At 49.5% G+C, this 14,153-nt stretch overlaps 1 protein-coding gene across 2 annotated transcripts in view; it reads left to right on the plus strand.

The window, feature by feature from the left end:
- Window positions 1–14,153, plus strand: part of PAQR5 (progestin and adipoQ receptor family member 5) — a 90,851-nt gene that overhangs the window by 61,421 nt on the left and 15,277 nt on the right. For both annotated transcript variants that reach the window (XM_017526786.2, XM_017526787.2), the window contains 2 exons: window positions 6,735–6,862; window positions 10,567–10,772. In XM_017526786.2, coding sequence (XP_017382275.1) covers window positions 6,735–6,862; window positions 10,567–10,772 — 334 coding nt within the window. The remainder of the gene's footprint in view (window positions 1–6,734; window positions 6,863–10,566; window positions 10,773–14,153) is intronic.

Below are 14,153 nucleotides of genomic sequence, written 5' to 3' on the forward strand. Positions count from 1 at the left end.
TAAAACTGAAAATAGGTTTTCTACTTCTTAAGTCAAAGACTGCATTTTTAGAACAAATATAAATCTGACGGAATTACTCTGTTATATCAACTTTCTTACTTTCTTCTGTAGATCAATACTGTCTATAATGCTAGTCATTCAATGGGACTTTTCTTCCCTAGTACTCACTGCCTGAGTCTTATTTACTTCCTTTTTTTTTTTTTTTTTGGAGACAGAGTCTCACTTTTTTGACAAGGCTGGAGTGTAATGGCACAATCTCAGCTCACTGCAACCTCTGCCTCCCGGTTCAAGTGATTCTCCTAATTCAGCCTCCAGAGTAGCTGGGACCTCAGGCGCCTGCCACCATGTCTGACTAATTTTTGTAGTTTTAGTAGAGATGGAGTTTCACCATGTTGGCCAGGCTGGTCTCGAACTCCTGATCTCAAGTGATCTGCCCACCTCAGCCTCCCAAAGTGCTGAGATTTCAGGTGTGACCCACTGTGCCCAGCGCTATTTACTTTTTAAAAACATTTTGTGTATCATTTTTTTCACTTTATTGTCCATTGTCTATTAAATTATTAATATCCTTTGCTTCTTCCATCCCTGACATTGATCATTTATTTCATTACTTTGTATCCATCTTACATGTTCGGCCAATAGAGACTTACCATTGTCTTCTGTAAACATTGTGCTGCAGGTACAAAAAGCATTCTTATGCTTGACTGAATATTGGACACATTGTTTTTTAAAAAAATCACACCCAGTGTTGTAAATTGGCATTTTCCTATAATTGTCTTGTACCAACAATGCTTGGCTATTGACTAAGCCTATTTAAAGTTCTAGTAATTGCATGTGTGTGGTGTGCAAGTGTTGTTTTATGCTCTTTTAATTGAGAGCCTAAGTATTTCTCTCCTGTGGGAACTAAGCATGGTCCCGCAGGGGATGTGACATATTGTTCAGCCTAAGGCCTGATGCACTGCAGGTACTCAGCAAATGACAGGTTACAATTGCCGCAGGTTACAAGGCTGGGCACGGTGGCTCATGCATGTAGTCCCAGCACTTTGGGAGGCCGAGGCAGGTGGATCACCTGAGGTCAGGGGTTTGAGACCAGCCTGACCAACATGGGTGAAACCCCATCTCTACTAAAAATACAAAAATATAGCTGGGTGTGGTGGTGCATGCCTGTAGTCCCAGCTGCTTGGGAGGCTGAGGCATGAGAATCACTTGAACCCAGGAGGCGGAGGCTGCAGTGAGCTGAGGTCGCACCACTGCACTCCAGCCTGGGTAACAGAGTGAGACTCTCTCTCAAAATAAATAAAAATAATCATCATAATTGCTGCAGCAATGCATGGCCTCCCCCTTTTCCCTCCCATTCTTCCACTGCTCTCTGCCAGCAAACACCTCACCAGACTCCCCACTGGCCTCTAATTATTTCCTGTCCTGGTTTTCCCTGTCACCTTGTCCCTCTGATGTAGAGGGAACTTCCTCTTCTGTAGGAACTGGATTCTGGGCAGGGAGATGACAGCACGATGCTGGGGTGGGAGTCTGGCTTTGAAGCCAGAGGCAGTTGCAGCATCAGCAGGCCCTGGGAGCTGGTTAGAACTGCAGACTCTTGCCTCAGCCACCACACTGCAGTAAGATGCCCAGGTGGCCTGCAGATACCTGCAGAAGAAAGTTCGGGAGGCACTGGCTTGCACGACCTCACCGCTTGTGTTAGTTTGCTAGGGCTGCCATAACAAAAAGTGGCCTAAACAACAGAAAGTTCTTTTCTTGCAGTTCTGGAGACTGAAAGGTGTTCCAGATCAAGGTGTGGACGGGGGGGTTTCTTCCGAAGCCTCTCTCCTTGGCTCACAGATGGCCACTCTTGCTGCGCCTGCACGGGGTCACCACTCTGTGGGTGCTTATCCCTGGTGTCTCTCTGTGAATTCAAAATTTCCTCTTCTTGTCAGGGATACCAGGCAGACTGGATTAGGGTCCACCCTGATGGCCTCTTGAAAGACTTTATCTCTGAATGCAGTTGCATCTGAGGTCCCGGGGGTTAGGACTTTAACTGAACAGATGAATTTTGGGAGGGACACAGCTCCCTCCCAGATTTAGCTCATAATGGCACTGTAATGAAGAAGAAGCCAAGGCTCAGAGAAGTATGTCACAGTCCAAAATCACAGTACAAGCCAGGGGATAAGGGTTTTTATCTCTCGACACACCCTCCCCAGGGCAGCAATAAAGGACCGTGCACAGAGGACAGGGAATGGAATCTGTTGTTTGAATTTAGGTTTCAGCTTTGCTTCTGTTACTTTTAAGAACTTGAATACATGCCCTAACCTCTCCTGGCCTCGGTTTCCTTTTCTGTGAAATGGGGACAATGAAAGGCTCTTCCTCACAAGCTGGTCGTGAGGATTCAGTGAGCAGGAAATGCAGAATTCACATTTACAATGCCTGAGGCCCCCTGGTCCCACTCTGCCTCTTCTCCTTCCCTGCCATCAAAATCTGCTCTTATTTACAGCTGGCCAAAAACGCCCAGTTATTTTCTTCAGATGGTTTGCTGTTTAATAGCTAGAAAAACCGAAGGCTTGAAACTGTCACAGTGAAATTATAGGCATCAGTTAGCAGGTGCATGCAAGTTTTGGTCATGCAAGATGGCTTTCTGGGATGCTGAGCCTGAGGCAGGAACTGAAAGGGAAAACTTGCTGATGTGCCCTTACACTCCGAGTTCCTGGAGGTTCTCACTTCTAAATAACAGGCTGCATATGATTTGATTTCATTTCACTCTAAATTGCCCAGCCTGCAACTAGGGATGCAAGGTGGAGTCCTGCAGATCAATTCTGCTGTGCAAATAAGCAGGAACCTGCTTACTTGGGGGCGCTTAGAAATGAGGCCAAGCTACAAATTGTTGAGGAAATGATTGCAGTTTTCCTTTGGGGTCAAACTGGGTTTGGAATACAAAATTGTTTTCAAATATTTAGTTTGTCATTTTGATGTATGTACCATGCGTTCTATGAAGTCCTGCCCTTTGCAAAGCACTTTGCTAAGGCTAGAGTGGGAAGATGGAGAGAATGTTCATCCTTTCCTGTGCTCACAGGAGCTCAGAGTGGGAGTGCAACTAAGAACTAGTAATGGGGTTCAGTAGACAGAGGTTCAAGCTGGGGAAGGCAGGGACACGCCAGTCTTCTTGTTCTAAGCTGGAACATCACTGTCCTGGGACAGAGGGACTCCTTTTATTATCCTTTATCCATTTGCCTTTTTTTTTTTTTTTTGGAAAGGCTGCTTTAAATCCTGCTCCTCTTGCATGGCCAGTACTGGCTTTCCCATTCCTGTCTGGGGTCAGCAGAGCAGGTCAGATGGAGGCAGGTTCTTTTCATCTGGACCCAGCCCTGGCTTTGGTGGTAAAATATTCTCCCTAAGTCCGGGTCCAGATTCCTAAATGAAGTCAAGTTGTCCAGGGTATGGATTTCCCTTGTGTTCCTCACAAGCTTTTGACAACATCAATCCCCCCGGTTTTGCCTGCCAGAATGCCGGGACCCGCAGAAAGAAGGGAAATAGTCACAAACTGAGTGGTCTTTTCCTCCAGCTTGTGTTCAGCCACTGCCGCTGTGGCTGTCACGGGGTCTGTGCTCTCCTGCAGCCCTGCCTGGCCTCCTCCCTGCAGGCGACCGCCCCCACATGCCCAGTGCTCTGAAATGTTTCTGCTCTCACTGGCCCCTTGTCACAAATGTCTCTTGATTTATAGGATCTGCTAGCCTAATTCATATGAAGGAGTGAATAATGATTGATGGAGTCTGTGTTGTAACCAGTGGCCCGTGCTTTAATTAATAATTATGAAACAACTTAAAAGGAACAGAGAAAGAAGCTTGAAAGGTGGAAGGATGGACCCAGTGTGGGAGCGGTTGTTTCTGCTGGAGGGCCTTCCAAATCCCGCCAAGCACGCGCCGTCCTCAACCACAAAGATCAAAGGCTGAAGGCCACTGGCCTATTTGCCTCCTTGTCATCAGCCTTGGTGGGGTGGAAATCTGCAAGTCAAGATTCCTGCTACCCATTATAGGAATCCGTCCACCATAAACCGGGGACATCAGCAGAATTGAATGGTGAACCAAAAACTGGAACAAATCACTTTAATTACCTAAGACCCAAACCTAATTCATGGTATTTCTTCATTGGACCATGAACCAACTTCATTATGTCCTCTCGTCCTAGTTGACCAGTTTAACCCAGAACTGAACTAAGGGCTCTCTAAAACTTGGAGCTACTGATGGAAGGGAATGTCCCGATCATTCAGCTAGCCAAGCCCTCTCATTTTACACGGAGGCCCTGAGAGGTGTGGCCCAGGGCCTCCGCTTCACTTAAATGCTTCACTCTTCTCGAGGTCACGTGGCACCCCAGGGGCCCAGATTCGACTCATTACTCTGGCAGCACCTCACCTTCAGCACTGCTCCATGTGACTGCTTGACTTGGAACCCCCAAAAATAGCACAAGGCTGGGCACAGTGGCTCACACCTTTAATTCCAGCACTTTAGGAGGCCAAGATGGGAGAATCACTTGAGCCCAGGAGTTCAAGATGAGTCTGGGCAACGCAGTGAGACCCTGTCTCTAAAAAAATAAAAAATTAGGCCCGGCTCGGCTCATGCCTGTAATCCCAGCCCTTTGAAGATCACTTTAGGTCAGGAGTTCGAGACCAGTCTGGGCAACTGGATAAAACCCTGTATCTACTAGAAACACAAAAAAATTAGCTGGGGTCTGGTGGTGTGTACCTGTAATCCCAGCTACTTGAGAGTCTGAGGCAGAAGAATCGCTTGAACCCGGAAGGCAGAGGTTTCAGTGAGCGGAGATCACGCCACTGCACTCCAGCCTGGGCAAAAGAGAGAGATTCTGTCTCAAAAAAAAAAAAAATTAGCTGACTATGGTGGCACTCCTGTAGTTCCAGCTACTCAGGTGACTGAGGCGGGAGGATCATTTGAGCCCAGGAGTTTGAGTAAGCCATGATTGCACGGCTGCACTCCAGCCTGGGCTTCAGAGCAAGATCCTGTCTCAAAAAAAAAAAGAGAGAGAGAGAGAGCACAAACTCCTGTATTATATATTGCATTTTTTTTTTAAACAGAGAACCTCTCTTACGCTAAAAAATCGGCACCCCAAATGAGAGATGGGTGGCCAGATTGAAGTTCTTCTAGCTTCCCCTCACAGCCTTAGAAATTCAAAGAAGAGGCTTTACAATTTATTGTGACCTGATTTATGTTGTGATTACTAATATTATCATTACTATTATTTGCTTCAATTATCCTACTCATTTATAATTTACCTTTCTTTCTTTTTTTTAACAGAGTTTTGCTCTTTTTTGCTCAGGCTGGAGTGCAATGGTGCCATCTCGGCTCACTGCAACCTCCGCCTCTTGGGTTCAAGCAATTCTCCTGTCTCAGCCTCCCAAGTAACTGAGATTACAGGCTCATGCCACCACACCGGGCTAATTTTGTATTTTTAGTAGAGACAGGGTTTCACCATGTTTTTCAGGCTGGTCTCGAACTCCTAACCTCATGATCAGCCTGCCTTGGCCTCCTAAAGTGCTGGGATTGCAGGCGTGAGCCACTGCGCCTGGCCTTATAATGTACCTTTCAAAGGTTATGTCGTCATTTATCTAAATCAGTGGTCCTTACCTGGAGGTGACTTTTGCCGCCAGGGGACATCTGGCAATATCTGGAGACACTTCTGGTTGTCACAACTTGGGGGGGTAAGCTGCCCACAGCGTGAGCCAGTGGTGTCTAGTAGACAGAGTCCATGGATCCTGGGAAAGGATGCACAGGTCGGCCCCACAACAAAGAATTATCTGGCCCAAAGTGTCGATAGTGTCAGACTTGAGAACCCTTGGTCTAAATCAACACCCAAGGGGAAAAAATGTCTCCTGCAATCCTGCTACCCGAACAAATTAAACCCTTCACTTTTCTATGTTCCTCCCAGCCTCTGCCCCACGGTGTAAACTTAAATTTCCAAAGCTCTTGTAATCGTGGCAGGAATACAGTTTAAATTCCACTTTTCTTCTCTTATGACTGTATCCTGGGCTGTTGTCCTCTGGCCTCATTATCTTCTCACCACTGTTAGTGGATGGAATACAATACCCCAGGCAGGTTGATAGCCCGTATTTCACCTGACCAGTCCAGATTTCTCAGTGGGGGTGTTTTTCAGGGGGGACTTACCAAGTGGGCTGCATGGGGGTGGGGTGGCTTGAGCGGCCCTGCTGTGGGCAGCCGCCTCCTCTTCCTGCAGCCCAGGCATCAGCATCATGGTCCTCATCATCAAAAGCCCTTTATGAAGCACCTTGGTGAATATACGCTGGCACCGGGGGCATCTTCTGCAGAGTTCTTCCCACCAGCCCTGACCTGCAGGGTTGCCAGCTCAGACAGCATCTATGTCAGCTCACCAAAAAGGCATCCAGAAACCGGGCTGTAGGACCCAGGCAGAGGGTGCAAAAACGGATTATTAGGCAAGATTCATGCCAAGGGTAAGTATGGCAGGGGATGCAAAGGCAGGCTGGATTCCCAAAGGGAGCCTGGCCCTTGAATTCTCTCCTCCAGCTGGCTGGCTGGAGGCTTCTTGGAGGACTTGGGATTTTAGAAGCCACTGCGAGGGAAGGAGAGAGTGAGGGGCACAGCTTAGCGGGTCAGGGGCTTGTGGTCAAGCGTTCCGGGCACAGCCTGTGAGAAGATGTTTCTCCGGAGACCTTCGTGCCACCCTCTGGTCTGACCTCAGTGTCCTTTTCCTTGCCTCCGCAGGTGTTCCATGAGCAAGGCATCCTGTTTGGCTACCGTCATCCACAGAGTTCTGCCATGGCCTGCATCCTCAGTCTTTTCCAAATGACCAATGAGACTCTCAACATTTGGACTCACTTGCTGCCTTTCTGGTACCTTTCTGCCCCTTCGACCGGCCTGTCTCCTCCAGGAGTCCTGGAGACCAAGGAGTGTTTTTTTTTTTTTTTTAATGGAGTTTGCTCTTGTTGCCCAGGCTGGAGTACAGTGGCGCGATCTCAGCTCACCGCAAGAGATTCTCCTGCCTCAGCCTCCCGAGTAGTTGGGATTACAGGCATGCGCCACCATACCAGCTAATTTTGCATTTTTAGTAGAGATGGGGTTTCTCCGTGTCAGGTTGGTCTCAAACTCCCGATCTCAGGTGATCCACCTGCCTCTGCCTCCAAAAATGCTGGGATTACAGATGTGAGCTACCGTGCCTGGCCGACCAGGGTGTCTTAAAACACAGCTAGTGTTGTGAGGGCTGAGATTCTGTGCCGGGATCTGGGGATCCCCCATGGGTACACGAGGGTGAAGAGAGTGTGTGACAGAGGGAAGAAACACTGGGTATGCCACTGCGATGACCTAATTTAAGGAGTGGATTGTGGCAGGATTTGAGGAGAAATCTCGAAAGCACCTCAGTCCTTCCCTGCTCTGGTGCCGGATTTAATAGCATTTACCTTCATCTCCTTCGGTCCTGGAGACTTTCCCAGTCTTCCAGGAGCCCTGGTTAAAATGTCACTAGTTTGAGCAAGTCAGTCTCTCTAAGCGTCACATTTTCCCACCTGCAAAGCAGTTGTGATGGTCCACACCTCCCAGGGGTTGCCGTGAGGGTTTGGGAAGAAAACATTGGTAGAGGCACCTGGCACAGAGCTGTGCGGGTTCCTAGTCCTGGGAACCACGGCAACCGGGAGGCACTTGGTCAGGCACCTGTAGATGGAGCCAGCTAAGAGCGAAGCTCTGGGAAGCCTGTACGCCGAAATGGGAGTTGCCAGGGAAGCGAAGGGGAGCCTTGCTGAGAAAGGTAGGGGCTGAAAGCCAATGTCACACATTGTACCCTTTGCTTAATGAGTGGAGGATGGACACAGGGTCAAAGCACCAAATCACAGTGGATCCGAAGTGGAAGAACTAGGAGGCCATTCAAGCCACTGTCCCACTTGGACCACCATTGGTTGATGTAGACACAGCAGAGAGAAGGGGTGGCTTCCTTATGTCATTCAGGGGAGCTGTGGCACAGGCTGGTCTGTGGACTCCCTCCAGTCATGTCGAGAAGAGATTCAGAGTGTGCAGTGAGTGGAGATGGGCCCATGCCCCCCACACAGGGACAGTCAGCCTGAGTAGAAGTCAGAAGACAGACCTGGGGCCAAAACGTAGGAGCAGGCTGTTTGGTTCTAGCAGCCAGCCCAGTGGAAAGTGGAGAAAGCTCAGTCTGGTGTGAAGTTCAAGGAGGTGGGAGGGGGTTAGAAAGCCTGCCTTAAAATATTTGAGAGGCTGGCCGGGTGCGGCGGCTCACACCTGTAGTCCCAGCTCTTTGGGAGGCTGAGGTGGGTGAATCACGAAGTCAGGAGTTCGAGATCAGCCTGACCAACATAGTGAAACCCTGTCTCTATTAAAAATACAAAAATTAGCAAGGCATGGTGGCACATGTCTGTAGTCCCAGCTACTCTGGAGGCTGAGGCAGGAGAATCGCTTGAACCCGGGAAGCAGAGTTTGTGACCAGCTGAGATTGAGCCACTGCATTCCAGCCTGGGCAACAGAGTAAGACTCTGTCTCATAAAAAAGAAAAATATTTGATAGGCTTGTTTTCTATGATCCTGGTGGGGAGAACTAAGGACAATCAAATGGAGATAGACTCCAGGGGGACAGGTTTAAGCCAATGAAGGAGAACTTTCCAGCCCTTAGAGCTGCCTTGGGAGGTAATGAGCCCCATCCCCGGAAGCATGCAAGCTGAGAATCACTAGGGGATTGGACTAGACATACATAAAGGCTGAAGAATCACTAAAGGATTGGACTAGATATATATAAAGGTTCTCTTCTTACTTCACTTGCCCATTCCCAGCATACTGCCTCCTAATTATAAAAGGGACCCCCCCCACGTCCCCAGCACATTGTATTCCCCCAAAGTGATCTGTAAAGGAACGTGGCAGTCCTGGGCTTGCAGACTGGGCAGGGGGTGCAGCACAGCCCTGTTCCAGAGGCTGTTTGTAATTTTTTAAAGTATACATGCTTATAAATTATAATCCTGCAGAAGAGAATAGAGTCAGGCTCTGCCACTGGCCCCTGGTTCTCCTCCCTGGAGTGGCCAGGGTACCTGCCTCCTGTGTGAGCTCCTGGAGCTTTTCTGGGGAACCAGGAGGATCTGCGCTATGAGTGTCCCCAGCATCTACCTCTTTCCCTGCTGTTCTCCCCTTATTTTCCTCCCTTGGAGATCTCTGTCTGTCAGCAGCTGCAATCTGCATGTCTCCTGGATTTTGGAACATCTGCCTGGATGTTCCATTCCATTTTCTGGATGAATCATGGTTGATTCAGGCTGTTTTGAGATGTGAGCTGTTTCAAAGGGTGCCAGTCTGTCCATCCCTGCTGTGGGTCTTGCTTTTCATGCATGGATCCCTGTAAGGTGATTTTTTTTTGCTGTTTTACAGCTGAGCCAAGCTGGCTGAGCCACATTCCCCTCACCCCCAGCACTGCCTGGCACATCTCTGCACCAGGCTCTCAGAGATGATCCTGACTGAGCAACAGAGAGTAGCAGGAAGGACTTGGGAAGGTTTGGAACAAGAAGCCCTAAGGAAATGGAACCACTGAAAAATGGAAATGACTAAAGGATATGTTTTGAGAGACAGCAAAGAGCTGAAGCTCTACTTCTGCTAGGACAAAAATAAAAAGACCACAAGCGTAGCTGGAAGGATTCAGCAATACTCTTTCAGTTTCTGTATATGAAAAAGCTCTGTGGCGTCTCCTCCCTTGGAGGAGTTAGTGGGAAGGGGAGCCAGCAATTTAGGAATGGTTTGTGGAAGTGGGGTGCTCTGCATGCGGGACCTCATGCGTGGATTGTAGGTCAGGCAGATCTGATGAAGAATTGTGAAGTGTCTCTGCATGGAGATCTAGGCTCTGCTGAGAGTCAGCTGTGAGACTAGCTACTCAGAAAAGTGACTGTACTCTTAATGGAGGAACAGCGTGGAGGAGGAGGGAGAAAATCGCCCTCTAAGGCCCCACCTGGGGCATTGCTTCTACTTGAGGAGCCTTTCTACAAGGGGGACATAGACAAACTACATGGAGCAAAGACAAACCACAGGGATGGCGGCAACGCCAAACTTACATCCTGTGAGGAGTGGCTGAAGGAACTGGATTTATTTCATATGAAATTCAAGGAGGTGGGAGGGAGTTAGAAAGGCTGCCTTAAAATACTTGATAGGCTTGTTTTCTATCATCCTGGTGGAGAGAACTAAGGCCAATCAAATGGAGATAGATTCCAGGGGAACAGATTTGAGCCAGTGAAGGAGAATGTTCCAGCCCTCAGAGCTGCCTTGGGGGGTAATGAGCCCCCCATCCCTGGAAGCATGCAAGCTGAGGCTGAAGAATCACTACGGGATTGGACTAGATATACATAAGGGCTCTCTTCTTACTTCACCTGCCCATTCCCAACGTCCTGCCTCCCAATTAAAAAAGGACCTCCCCGCTACCTCCCTAGCACACGGTATTTCCCCAAAGTGAGAAGACAGAGGAATTGGTCATGGTGGGGAGGGGGAATGGAGACAGAAGACAGGCGAGGAACTAAAAGGAGCTCCCATCACAGAGGGTGAGTGGGCCCTTTGTGTTCCAGGTTCTTTGCGTGGAGGTTTGTGACTGCACTGTACGTGACAGACATCAAGAATGACAGCTACTCCTGGCCCATGCTTGTGTACATGTGCACCAGCTGCGTGTACCCACTCGTGTCCAGCTGTGCACACACCTTCAGCTCTATGTCCAAGAATGCCCGTCACATATGCTACTTCCTGGACTATGGCGCTGTCAACCTCTTCAGCCTGGGTAGGTGAGGCCCTGCTCTTGCTTTCCCTCCCCTGCAACCGAGCTGTTTGTCCCTTCTGTGAGCTAGGGTCACCAGAAGGATTTGATGAGTTTGCAGAAGAGCCCAGGGAATGCCAGTGCTCCTGTCCAGGCTCCCGATGGGTGTTTTATAAGAAACTATGCTGCTAAATATTTAGCCACTGGATCCTTGGGGATAACAGCCCCGATCTGCAGTGTTTGCCAATTTCCGTGGTGTAAATCTTCCCACCATGGCCAGCTTCAACCTACCAACGTGACGTCACAGAACACGGGTGGGAGGAGATACGTGCAGCACACCATTACAGAAATTCCACTGTGCAGATACAGTAGATGTAGTCATTGAGTACTCAGTACTTTTGTTAATATGATTTATTTAATTGCAAGTTCATGTAATTTAATATTTAATGATGGCTGTGTTCCAATCCCAGCTCTCTCACAGTTCAGAATGAGCTGACTCCAGTACATCAGTGCTGGTATCTGTCATGCCAGGCAGCGGAGGGTGAGGTCATGAGCCTCGCATGTCCAGAGGCTTAGAGCAATCAGAGAGGTGCTCAGAGTGCGTGGGAAGAGAGCAGTGTCCTAAGCCAGTGAAACTGGGTGCTGACAGCCTCTACTTCCTTGTCTCTCTCTCTCTTTTTTTTTTTTTGCCCTTCTCCTGATTATATGGACTTTTTCTTTAACTATGATGCTCCCTCCTCTGGCCACATTTTCTCTCTTCCCCCTGTGGGCATGCATCCATTCCCAAGGATGCGAGTTCTAGATTCTTCCTCCAGGTCCCACTCGAGGTGAGAAAATCAATTATTGTCTTCCTTGCCCAAGAGGTTGTCCATGAGAAGTCTACCTCCATCCTCTTTCTTCATATACACATACTCACACTCACACCACATACACAATATACTCACATGCACACACACACACCACACACCACATGTACTCACACACTGACACACACACACACACACACTCACACCACATACACACAGTACACTCACATACTCTCAGACGCTTCACACACACCACACCACACATGTACTCACACACTGACACACACACTCACACCACATACACACAGTACACTCACGTACTCTCATGCTTCACACACACACCACACACCACATGCACTCACACACTGACACACACACATACACACACTCACACCACAAACACAGTATACTCACATACTCTCAGACGCTTCACACACACCACATACCACATGCACTCACACACTGACACAGTCACATACATACACTCACACCACATACACACAGTACACCCACATGCACACACACACTCAGACACTCCACACACCTGACACTTACACACTGACACACACACAATACACTAACATACACATACCACATACACACACACTCACATGCACATACTCATACCACATACATACAATACACTCGCACACACAAATACTCTCAGACGCTCCACACACACATGTACACACTGACACACACAACACACACACACACACCATATACAATGCACTCACATGCACACACACACTCAGACACCACACACACCCAACACGCACTCACACACTGACACACACACAATACATTGCATATACACACACCACATACACACCATTCACATGTACACACACCACACATACACACTGACACATACAATACATACACTCATACCACATACAGACAATACATTCACATGCACATATACACACACATACATCACACACACCACACACACATCACACATGCCACACATATACTTACACACATACACTCACAGACACACAGGCTCACTCACATACACTCTAACACACATGCACACACACTTTCCCACTTCACTGCCAACTCCTCAGTGCTCTGCTGTCCAGTCCCCAGCATTCACCAGACCTTGCCCCTTCGCCCATGAGCAAGGGTCACCCTCAGACTTTGATGGGTTTGCAGAAGAGAGCAGGGAAGGTATGTGCCCTGTCCAGGGTCCCAGCCTCCTGACTGCCGGGATTGCCGTGATTGCCCCTCTTTCTCTGGCCCGTGCCACGTCCCTCCCTCCCTCCTGGGGGTCTTCCCACCTTCTGCTGGCCTGGCTCCCCTCCTCTGCTTTCCGGCATATATGGGTGGAGAGGCTCAGAAGTGGTTCTCTGACCTCTCCTCTCACGCGATCCAGCTCCCTGGGAATCTCTGTGCCTACTGCATCTCTCCCCACCTCTGGAGAAACCCCATCTCCAGTGTGAACCTCCTACCTGAGGACCATGCCACCTGGAGCCAGGGGACCAGAACCGTGCCTCCTCCCGCCCCGGCCCCCACACCTGCTACCCCTCTGCATGTCCAACCTGACTGATGGCCGCGCCCCTACTCATTCTCCCGAGTCAGAAGTCTGACTAATCCTCGGGCTCCCCTTCCTCTCACTCCCTGCCCCCACCTACCCTCTAGCCAATTGGTTATTAAGGCCAGCTGACTTCTCTCCTACCTGCTGTAAGCAGCACTGCCCCCTTGTCTTGACTCAGGCCCCGGCCTCTCACCTGCACGGTTATCACATCCCCTCCACCTCACCTGGCCCCTGGAGGCTTCGATGACACCTTCTACCACCTCTCCCTCCACCGATGGGGCCCCTTGTCACTGGAAGCATTCCAGACTTCTTCGAGGGGCAGCTTCTTGGCCCTCGGTCACCCGCCCCAGGCTTGTTTTGATAAGTGTGGGCATTTCTGGAGTAATCGCTGCATGGCTCCTTTGAAACGGACAGTGATCTCCTCTGCTCTTCCAAATACATGCTTCAGCAAACAGGTCTCTTGAAGGTCCTTAGGCAACCCTTCTCTCACAAACACCAAAACCTAAAACACAACACAACACCCAGCCTCTCAGCTGGACCGCCCCCCGGCTGCTGATATGACATCCTCATCTCAGCAAGGGCCCTCCCTCCAGCACTGATCCTTCTACCAGCAGCACCCGTGTCCCTGAACAGGTGAGAGGTGCACACTCTGAGTAGAGCTCAGCTCGCTGGGTCTGTCATCGTGGACCACAGCATGTGGCCAAAAGCAGGGCCTGTCACTAAACTGCCTGCGTTTCAAGCCCGTCTCTGCTAACTCCCTAGCTGCAGGACCCTGGGCGCGTGATCACACCTCTCTGTCCCTCAGCTTCCTATCTGTACAATGAGGATAAGTGAGGGGTTATGAAGGAGGGCGGTTAAAGTCTTACATGAGGTCATATAGGTAAAGCCCTTAGAGCAAAACTGGGCTCAGAGTGCATTCTCAGGTTGGGATTTGGGTGAGCAGAGAAGGGAGAGGAGGACATCCTGGAAGGCAGAATGGCACAAGCAAGGGCACAGAGTCAGGACTGCGGGAATGATGAGGGCCAAGCCAGATGCTGGGGACGGTCTTTGCAAGGGGCC

Source organism: Cebus imitator, unplaced genomic scaffold (genome assembly GCF_001604975.1).
Source record: "Cebus imitator isolate Cc_AM_T3 unplaced genomic scaffold, Cebus_imitator-1.0 Scaffold44, whole genome shotgun sequence".
Classification (NCBI taxonomy): Eukaryota; Metazoa; Chordata; class Mammalia; order Primates; family Cebidae; genus Cebus; species Cebus imitator.